Source organism: Pipistrellus kuhlii, unplaced genomic scaffold (assembly GCF_014108245.1).
Source record: "Pipistrellus kuhlii isolate mPipKuh1 unplaced genomic scaffold, mPipKuh1.p scaffold_m20_p_59, whole genome shotgun sequence".
Classification (NCBI taxonomy): Eukaryota; Metazoa; Chordata; class Mammalia; order Chiroptera; family Vespertilionidae; genus Pipistrellus; species Pipistrellus kuhlii.
In genome coordinates this window covers 1111634-1122417 of record NW_023425561.1, presented here as the reverse complement: position 1 = coordinate 1122417, position 10784 = coordinate 1111634, and the positions used below count along the sequence as shown (strand labels likewise).

General features: G+C 48.7%; 1 protein-coding gene across 2 annotated transcripts; it reads right to left on the bottom strand.

Annotated features, from left to right (window-relative positions):
• Positions 1 to 3472: 3472 nt before the first annotated feature.
• On the bottom strand, positions 3473 to 6442 carry POLR2G (RNA polymerase II subunit G). Of its 2 annotated transcripts, none has more exons than XM_036417291.2 (8): positions 6301 to 6442; positions 6063 to 6172; positions 5110 to 5314; positions 4534 to 4584; positions 4365 to 4430; positions 4165 to 4236; positions 3935 to 3968; positions 3473 to 3726 (listed from the first exon to the last, which is right to left on the bottom strand). In XM_036417291.2, the coding sequence occupies exons 1-8, from the start codon at positions 6310 to 6312 to the stop codon at positions 3713 to 3715; spliced, it is 564 nt and encodes a 187-aa protein (XP_036273184.1). In that variant the 5' UTR covers positions 6313 to 6442; the 3' UTR covers positions 3473 to 3712. The 2 variants fall into 2 exon arrangements, with proteins under 2 accessions (XP_036273184.1, XP_036273186.1); XM_036417293.2 differs by having other exon boundaries at positions 5110 to 5269.
• Positions 6443 to 10784: the final 4342 nt, after the last annotated feature.

Below are 10784 nucleotides of genomic sequence, written 5' to 3'. Positions count from 1 at the left end.
GAGTCAGACCAAACTGGATTCAAATTCGAACACTGCTTTTGGGCGAATTGCCTCGTCACATTTCCCCATCTACAAAATGTTACTGTAGGTTGAGATGTTTGTGAAAGCACATTGCAGAGTTGATGGCTGAACTTTCTTTCTTTTTTTAAATATATTTTATTGATTTTTTTACAGAGAGGCAGAGAGAGGAATAGAGAGCTAGAAACGTCGATGAGAGAGAAACATCGACCAGCTGCCTCCTGCACACCCCCCACCGGGAACGTGAACGTGCCCGCAACCAAAGTACATGCCCTTGACCGGAATCGAACCTGGGACCCTTCAGTCCGCAGACCGACGCTCTACCACTGAGCCAAACCGGTTTCGGCCGATGGTTGAACTTTCTTTCACTCACACATCATGAGGCAGACAGTAAATCCATTCCTTTGTTTATTCAAGAAGGGGCAGTTTGCATGAGCGATTAGAGAATGGAGCTTTCTGCAGGGGAGCGAGCATGGATGTAACAGCCTCAACTTTTCCTCCCTCTCGGTATAGGAGCTGCTGCCTCTAGAAAAGATCCTCTGAGACTCCAGCTGGGAGAGCCAGGAGGATGGGAGAGGTGCTGCTAAGCAACACCGCCTAAGGAGACTGCAAACCCGCAGTTTCCTCTAGCCACATTCAGGATGGCATCTGCAGTGGGAAGTTTCAGTATTGCGCTTGGACACTGGAGTGTCTGTCCACCTGTGCGTGAAGGGAAGGACAGGTCCTGAGTCTGAGATCAGTTCAGCAGAATCTGGGCCACTGGCAGATCTTGCTAAGACGCTGGACTGGGCAGTCATTGGGAACCTTGGAGGCATGAGACGATCAAAAGAGGAAGGCCCGGGACCTGTGGGATGTTGGGAAACCATCCAAGCTATCTGGAACTCACTTGCCCCCAGCCTAGTGGGGACCAAGGCCAGGCAAGGCAATAACTGTAGGAAGCGGGGCCACAGACCGGGCACAGCAACCTTCCTGGTTTAACAAACTGGGAAAAGCAGGCGCAGTGCCGAGGGCTGGAGATACAGAAGACAGGCATCCACGTGAATCTAAATTACCTCAATGAAATAACTGAAATTTTACTCATTTAAAAAATGAAGAGGGAGACAATAGCAAAATAATGTTTCTGACCCCCTCAGAGGCCTGAATGGAACCCCATCTAGCAGTCCCGGAGTCGGGAAGGCAAGGGGAACAGAACCACATTCTCACCGTGTTCCAGGCCTTATTCTGGATGCTTCTGATAGGGGTTTCTAGACCTCGTCACTCAGATGTTTGAGGCTAACTGTTGGGGGGGCTGTACTATTTAGCCTGTGGGGTGTTTAGCCTCATCCCTGGCCTCTATATACTAGAAGGCAGGAACGCCCCCACCCACTTGCAACATCCAAAAATGTCCATTGCCAGATATCCCCTGGGAGCCAAAGTCACCTCAGGCGACGGCCACTGCATCGAGTAGTAATTACAATTAAGCTGAATGCCTCTCGTGGGCCAGGCTCTCTGCCAGCCACTTGCATACACAGTAATTCCCCACTGGATGCTGCTGCTAAGTTCTGCAACTTTAAACAGAATGACATATAAGAACGGGAGAGATCAAAGGATTTGTATGCATGCATATAAGCCTAACCAATGGACATAGACAACAGGGGGGTGAGGGCATGACTGGGGGGGGGGGGATGTAATGGGAGGATAAGGAAAAAATAAAATAAAGTAATAAATTTTTTTTAAATGACATATAAAAAGCAGAAACCAGTTTGGCTCAGTGGATGGAGCGTCAGTCTGCGGACTGAAAGGTCCTGGGTTCAATTGCGGTCAGGGGCATGTACCTTGGTTGAGGGCACATCCCCAGTAGGGGGCATGCAAGAGGCAGCTGACCGATGACTCTCTTTCATCGATGTTTCTAACTATCTCCCTTCCTCTCTGTGAAAAATCAATAATATATTTTTTAAAAAATAAAAAATGAGATAGATATAGAGACAGTATATCAACAAGTAGACTGTCAAATTACAGCGGGGAGGGGAGGAAGATCTGGGGGAGATAATAGATCAACCGAAGGACTTTTATACATGCATATAAGTACAACCAATGGACACAAAACTCTGGGGAGGGAGGGGATGTGTGGGAGGGAGGTAAGGGGGCAAAAAAAAAAAAAATCAATAAAAAAAATATATTAAAAAATAAAAAATGACATATAAAGAAACCAAGTTTATGCCGAAACCGATTTGGCTCAGCGGTAGAGCGTCGATCTGCGGACTGAAAGGTCCCAGGTTCGATTCCGGTCAAGGGCATGTATGTTGGTTGCGGGCACATCCCCGATAGGGGGTGTGCAAGAGGCAGCTGATCGATTTCTCTCTCATCGATGTTTCTAACTCTCTTCCTCTCTGTAAAAAAAATCAATAAAATATATTTTTAAAAAAACACACAAAAAGCAAAAAAACTCTTAAAAAAAAAGAAACTAAGTTTATGAGACTAATTAACACAAGCAAGAGGTAAGTTGCAGCCCAGCAGGTGTGGCTTAGTGGCTGAGTGTGGATCTGTGAACCAGGTCAGTTCTATTCTTGGTCAGGGCACATGCCCGGGCTGCAGGCTCGATGCCCAGTAGAGGGCATGCAGGAGACAGCTGATCAATGATTCTGTCATCATTGACATTTCTCTCTCCCTCTCCTTTCCACTTTGAAATCAATAAAAATCTATTTTAAAAAAATGTTAATATATATTTTTTTAAAAGTTGGTAAGAAATCTTACCAATGTTATAAAGAAACGTTGAATGAAAAAAAGAAGAAACGTTGAACAAAACAATGTTGGAAGAAACATTATTGCAGGACCTGCAGCTGCAGCCAAACAAAGAGGGTGGAATGCCCATTTCTCAGTGAGGAAACCTAGTCACGAGCAGGGCTGCGAGCAGGACTGCAGCAACTCCAACCCCAAGCTTCCTGCTGCACAGCTCTGCTTCCCGCGGGAGTCAGGAAGAACTACCCGGATTTGCTAGAGGAGTGGGCAGGGAGCAGCCAGGCTGGGGAAGGGCACTCCAGATGGACCAATAGTATGGCAGAGAGAGGGAGAGGAGGACGTGTTTAGTCCTGCAGTCACTTCATCAGTTCAGGTTAGTACAGCGATTGCTCAGCACACAAAGGCCTCTGTACGCATCCTAGGCAGAGCTGTGCGGGGACCCCACAGTCTGTGTCCTTACGGTCCTCTTGTTCACCTCCCTTGTTGTCTGCTCTCCCAGCTACGCTCTTAGTCATTTTTAGGGTGAGGGAAGGGAAAGTATGAGGAAACCAGACTGGTATGCAGAGTGGCTCTAACAATATCATTTGCTGGAAGCCAAAGACGAAACCTTAACACCTTTCCCTCAATGAGGGCTGCTGTAGACTTTGGCGAAAGGGTTACTGGTCAGATCCCCCTCTGGTGGAGGCTAGTTGAAGCATCAGGCCAAGAAATGAGGGGCAAGCATCAACTACAGTTTAAAAAGAAGCGCTTTTACCAAAGGGTAACAGTTCCACAGAACCAAAGGGCATCAGGGTCAGAACACAGTCAGGATCTGGGAGTGGCTGCTAAGCCGGAAGAGGAGTTGGATGTCTTCCGGAACAAGGAGCCTTCCTTGCCTCTCCCACAGCAGCCAGACTGGGCCTCTCGACAACATGAGAGGTGTGACCATCGCACTCCCTAGATAAGAGTCAAACAAGAAAGGAGGCACCCGCGGTGTTCAGCTCACAAGCCCTAGAAGAGGAAAAGCTGTTGGTTAGACCAGAGCCTGGGGCAGCGGAACCTGCACTTCCCATCCCAAGGGCACACGTCCTGGATCTTCCAAGCAGACAGCAAGGCAGTTCCCTCCATCTGTGCCTCAAGCATCAAATCCCACCTCCACCCCTGTCCCCACACACCCCTTCCCCGGGCAGCAACCCGGCAGGCATGATTGGACACTCACCCAAGTAATCGTCCATCAAAGAGCCGATAGCGAACTGCAGGAGGGAAGGTAAAAAAGGAAATGAGGCCTAAGCGAGCACTGACCTATCCTCTAAGCCCCAACCCCAGGCCTTCTGCCCACCCCTCCCCGCTTCGGGCAGAAGAGCACAGACCCCCGGGAAGTCTCGGTGGGGAGAGGCCAATAGCTCCCGGCTCTGCCTGGCAAGGGAAGGGAGGCAGACAAACACTCACAATGTCGTTCTTATCCACACGGGTCCCCACGATCTTCAAGCGGATCTCATCGTCCTGCTGGATCACAATGTCCTGGGAGGAGGGAACAGAACACTCAGACTCCCCACCCTCCCCCTACCTCCACCCCGCAAACCCCAGCCAATCCTCTCCCTCAGAGCGGCTCACGCCCTCCTGTCTCTGACTTCTCACTACCCACTCACCTCATCCATTGTCTTGTAGCAGGGTGGGTTGGAGTTAGGATCAAACTCCATCTCGGACGGGATGGACTGGAAGGAAAGTGAGACTGGCTGAGCACTTTGAGTGGATGCTGCAGGAGATGGTCCCGGATGGGGGCCTCTCCTCAGCCCCGCCCAGCGTGCCCACACTCACATGGCGGGAGATGAAGCAGGACATGGGTCCAATTTCTGTGAAGAGTCCAACCTGGAAGCAAAAGGAGTGGCCCTTGCTTTTACTTTTGTGCCCAAGTCTTCTCAGCGTCTCGCCTTTCTCTGACTCCTAATAAACTCTCCACGTATTGAAACCACACCAAACTGTAACGGTTTCATTTCTCTTTTTTCAAGCGTTCGTTGTAAGGTAAGCAAATACAGTGTAGTAGTGAGAGCTGCGGCCTGGGACTTCAACACTTGTTGGTCACATGACCTTGGCCACCAGACTTAGTTTCTCTCGGCCTAAGCTTCTATAAAAAGGGATCAAAGCACCACCTGTCAGTCACTGGGAGGCTTTCCACATCACCTGGCTCACAGTAGCTCCTCCACCAGTGGATGCTACTACCATCATGTCTATTAACACGGACTGACATGCACCTGAGGCAGGACCATTTGACAGGTGAGAAAACGGAAGCACAAACAAGTGTTGTGGCCAAGGATGCACGGTTAGCAAGTGGAGTTGGGACCCACCCTACAGCTTCTGAGGGACCACCCACTTCCTCCCCGAGTGCCGTCTCACCTTGTTGACCTGAGTGACAACAGCATCCACGACTTCCCCTTTAAAGGGCCGGAAAACAATGGCCTTGTACTTAACCGGATACAGGACGAAGCCCCTGCCGGGCTGGATCACACCCGCGCCAATATTGTCGATGGTGGTGACGGCAATGACAAAGCCATACCTGCAGAGAGAGAGGCACATTATGTGGAAGAGCCTCCAAAACCACCTGCAACAAGAATCAGAGACAGCACAAAGGGCAGTAGACGGCACCCCTGTCCCAGAGCTTAGTGGCCAAGAACGACAGGACACGGGTCAGTATCTGTAACGCCAAACATTGCTCTCATAGCTTCACAAAACATGTCCCAGGAGGGAGACTGCAGTGCTTGAGCCAAGAGACCCTCGGAATCGCTGGGAGGAGCCAATTAAAATGCAGAGTGCCAGCCCCGTCCTGAGAATTGAGTATGTAGCGATAGGGTGAGGCTCGGGAACCTGAGTGTTCAAAAAATGGCCTGGTTATTTTAATGATGGAGGCCAAGTACTCCTCGGTGCTAGGCTCCTCCCAGCTCACGCACACATGTGCGAGTCCTCTCTGTACACAGCCCAGAGATGTGCCGTGTCAGGTCCCTGGGCATGGGGGGCAGGGGAACCAGCAGAATCACAGGCGGAGGGAGGTGATGAGAGTGTGAGCTCCATCAGGGCTGGCCTCCCTCTAACTCTGAGGTCCTTGTTCCCAGCGACCAACAGGACCTGGTACCCAAGGGGGCTTTGGAAATGCTGGCGGAGGGGATGCATGGCCAGCCTCCGCTGAGGGGGGAAATCTTGTGATCCAGCTTTGCAGAAGGCGCCCTGGGCACCCGAGGCAGGAAGCCACTGATTGCCTAGGCGCCTACAAGGGCTCCCCACAGCAGGGGGCAGGACCCTGCAGGAGGCGCAGGGGACCGGGCTGCACGCGGCCCGGGGAGCACGGCACTCACTTGCCGGTACAGGTCCCCTCCACCTCGGTGAAGAGCTTCTGCTTCACCGTGTTGAGCAGGTTGGGGCCGAAGTAGCGCGGGTGCAGCAGGATCTCGTGCTCCAAGGAGATCTGCGGGGAGAGGGGATGGAGACCAGGCAGGGCTCAGCGGGCAGGCGGGCCGAGGAGCGGCCGCTGGCCGGGCGCCCCGCCCCGCGCTGCCCGGGGCCTGCCCTCGCCGCCGCCCGGTGCCCGCTCACGTGGTAGAACATGTTCCTCGGGCGCTAGGACAGCAGCCGCATCCACACCTCCCCGGGCAGCGGCTCCACCGGCCCAACCGGAAGTACACGCTGCCGCCCCAAGGCCGCTTCCGGGCCTCCGCGGACCCGATTGGACCTCGCTGTAGTAGGCGGGGCAACCCACGAAGGTCCGCCCCCTCCCGCCCACTTGCGATCCAACCGGCGGCTCTCTTAAATTCAGGGCCCAGAGCAGATGCCCAATAAAGTTTCTTTTGTTCTCTTTTTCTTTTCTTTTTTTGAATAAAGAATTTTAAGCCCTGGCCGGTTTGGCTCAGTGGATAGAGCGTCGGCCTGTAGACTCAAGGGTCCCAGGTTGGATTCCAGTCAAGGGCATGTACCTTGGTTGCAGGCACATCCCCAGTAGGGAGTGTGCAAGAGGCAGCTGGTCAATGTTTCTAACTCTCTATCCTTCTCTCTTCCGCTCTATAAAAAAATCAATAAAATATATATTTTTAAAAAAGAATTTTAAATGGAATTACTTAGTGAAAGATGGCATGAACAAAACGCTTTAACCGAGGACATTCGTTTAGCACTCCTGGTAGATGGTGCCAGACTTGAGTTAGAATTTAGGGGTGTCGAACTCAATCAGAGAAGGGGCCAAAATCTAAAATCCAGCCTAAATCGCGGGCCGAATGGTTTACTGAACAGTCATAAACTGTCATTGTGATGGAAACGCAGCGGAGTGCAGTGATGACAGTGCGGTGTGGGCCACATTGCAAGGCCTGGCTGGACGGATTTGGCCCCCGGGCCTTGTGTTTGTCACATGTGAGTTAGATTGTAGGACGCCCAGCTGCTGGTGTCTGGTAATAGCTTGAATGTGGGTGGGGGGTTGGGGAGAGGCCAGCGGAGGTGTAGGGAACACATTGTAATTGGAGCCAGAATAATTGGTAATAAATAGTTGAAATTCGTCACCTCTTTTTTCCCAATAGGTTTGCTTCCAGAACACAGGTGTGTCGCGAAAACCGCCACTAAATCAAAAGCAAAATGGGAAAGGCAGATTCATATCAACATCGTCACTATTGGACCCATCTATTCAGGGGAGCCCACCACTGCTGGGCACCTGACCTACAAATGTGGTCAGATTCATAGGAGAACCATCGAAAAATGAGATAGGAAGAGCTCCTTCAAGTATGCCTGTGTCTTGGATAAACTGAAAGTTGATCATGAGCTTGGTATCACCATTGATGCCTCCTGGTTGGAAATTCGAGACCTGCAAGGATTATGTGGCCACCACTGATGCCCCAGGACACAGACTTTATATAAAAAACATGATTACAGTAAAATACATATTTTTTAATGTTTTTTTAATTTTAATGGAGAAAGGGGAGGACAAGCCCTTCCCACCCAGAACAGGTAATCCAATTCCATCCAGCAGCTATCTTTAAACAATGTGTTCATTTACATTTGAATGGTTACGACTTTGGATAGCCTAAGGGCAAGTTTACATGTCCACAAGTTTGCTTCTCAGTTCCCTGGGCAGAAAAAACAAGGTTTAAAATTATTAGATTTTAAAATTTATTCTTAAAAATATAAAAGTTGCTGAAACCGGTTTGGCTCAGTGGATAGAGCAGTCAGTCTTCGGACTGAAAGGTCCCGGATTTGGTTCCAGTCAAGGGCATGTACCTGGGTTGCAGGCACATCTCCAGTGGGAGGTGTGCAAGAGGCGTCTGATCGGTGATTCTCTCTCATCGATGTTTCTAACTCTCTATCCGTCTCCTTTCCTTTCTGTTAAAAATCAATAAAATATATATTTAAAAATATAAAAGTTTATTAATTTTTTAAAAAACAAGGAAATTAAAAAACCTGATGAACAATATTAACTGTTGATTATAATAGAATCAGAGATATGGGAGGAGAGTGGACTGTCAATTCTCAGGGAAAAGGGGAGTGGTGGATGGGGGAAGAAACTTAACATAAACTGTGCATCTATGGATGAGGACAATGGGGGGTGGGGAAAGGGCAGAGGGTGGGGTGGGAACCTGATGGAGGGGGGGGAAATGAGGAACTTTTGTAATAATACGAACAATAAAGATTGATTTAAATATATATATATAAAATTGATTTTTTACAGAGAGGAAGAGAGAGGGTAGAGTTAGAAACATTAATGAGAGAATCATCAATCAGCTGCCTCTTGCACCACCCCTACTGGGGATGTGCATGCAACCAAAGTACATGCCTTTGACCGGAATCGAACCTGGGACCTTTCAGTCCGCAGGCCGGTGCTCTATCCACTGAGCCCAACCTGTACCAATTTCGGCAGTAAAATATACTTAAAGAAAAAACATGATTACAGGCACTTCTCAAGCTGACTGTGCTGTCCTGATTGCTGCTGCTGGTGTTGGTGAGTTTGAAGCAGTGTCTCCAAGAATGGACAGACCCCCGTGAGCATAGCCTCTGGCTTACACACTGGGTGTGAAACAGCTGATTATTGGTTAACAACATGGATTCCACTGAGCAGTGCTGCAGCCAAAAGAGACCCGAGGATATTGTTAAAGAAGTCAGCACTTAGCCCTGGGTGTGTTTACAAGTGGAACTGGCTCCACATATGGGTCAAAGACAGAACTCTCAATTCCACTCCCATTGTCCCCATCTCAGAAGATGGCTCCGTCAGCCACACCACTGCGCATGCTACAATTCTGGCCATCCCTGACTTCCTTTTCTCTCTTGTCCCTCATCTCTTATCTAAATTTTTTTTTTTTTTTTACTTTAGAGATTGTGTGTGAGAGACACAGAAACACTGATTTGTTGTTGCATTTATTGATGCATTCACTGGTTGGTTCTTGTATGAGCCCAACAGGAGATCAAACTGCAACCTTGGCACATTGGGACAATGCTCCCACCAACTGAGCTACTCCACCAGGGCCCTCATCTCCTATCTTAATTTTGGCAAAGTCTGTTGACCTTGTACTTTGCTCTAGCTCCGCTACCACTTTTATCCTCTATGGTCATTTACCACAGAGTAGCCAGGGTAAGCCTTTAAAAACAAGAATCACATAAAAATACTTCCCTGCTTAAAACCCACTAATGGGTTCCCATTACACGCAGAATACAATACAAACTTCTCACTGTGGCCAATGAAATCCCAGGCCTCCCATCTGTGTGACGCCAGATTTTCTTCATATAATCAAAACAACATTCCGTAATGGCTTGGAGCAGATGTGCGAATCCAGCTGTCTTATATTAAGCCAGACATTAAGGAAATTTGGAAAAATGTAAAGCAATGCCACTATTCTCACTACGTTTTTGGTTTGGGGAAAATATACAGTGGTGCCTCACACAACGAACTTAATTCGTTCCAGGAGCAAGTTTGTTATGCGAAAAGTTCGTTATGTGAAACGTGTTTTCCCATAACAATACATGTTAAAAAAATAATTCGTTCTGTAGCATAAAATATGCTAAGATGACATAAAAAAAGATAAATTTTTTGTTATTATTTTTATTTAGATACATCTAAAAACATAATTTAAAAAAAAAACACATTTTTTTAATTTTAAGACAGACTAAGTAGAGTCTACCGAATCTTGCACATCTTCATCCATTTTCTGCTTTTTGGCCGATGGTTTCATGAAAAACCTGTCCAAAGTCGTTTGTTTTTCTCTTTTCTCCAACATCTGCGGAAATAACGGACAAGAGTATCGGAGTAAAGATCCTGTTTGCTTCAGCTGAATCCAGATAGTGGGCATTGGTAAACTCCTGAACTGCTTTCCATTTGACCAGGATGTTCTTGATGTCAGCAGTTGGGATTGGTTGATTGTTTGATTGTTGCTCCTCGTTATCAGATGACGCTTCCCTTTGAGCATTGTCCTGTTGCTGTGAAGTTTGTTGTGTGCAGCGTTCGCTGTGCGAGGCATTCTTTATGCGAGGCACCACTGTAGTACTTTTTCACACATACACACACACACACACACACACACACACAGTATTACGCTGGTTTTAACCGCTATACAATAAACACTGTATGGCTTGGAAGGGTATCTTGAAGAGGTGGGGTCTCTAGTTGAGGCCATGGCACCTGCAGGTCTCCAAAACCAGGATGGAGGGTAGATGAACTGACCCTGGTTCTGATTAGCTTTGGTTGGAGGGCATGGCTGTAGAACCAATGGAGAGGCTAGTGTGGGTAAAGGGGGAGCAGTGGGTTACAGGCACTGGATTAACCCTCTGGGAACCCCGTCAACATGTTGCTCTGGTCAGGAAAGAGGCAGGTGTCACAGCCCTTTCCTTTGTCTAGGGACTTCTCCAAGACTTCTTCAAAAGCAGCCATGGCCCTGACCGGTTTGGCTCAGTGGATAGATAGAGCGTCGACCTGCGGACTGAAGGGTCCCAGGTTCGATTCCAGACAAGGGCATGTACCTTGGTTGTGGACACATCCCCAGTGGGGGGGGGTGTGTGTGCAGGGGGCAGCTGATGGATGCTTCTCTCTATCCCTCTCCCTTTCTCACTGTAAA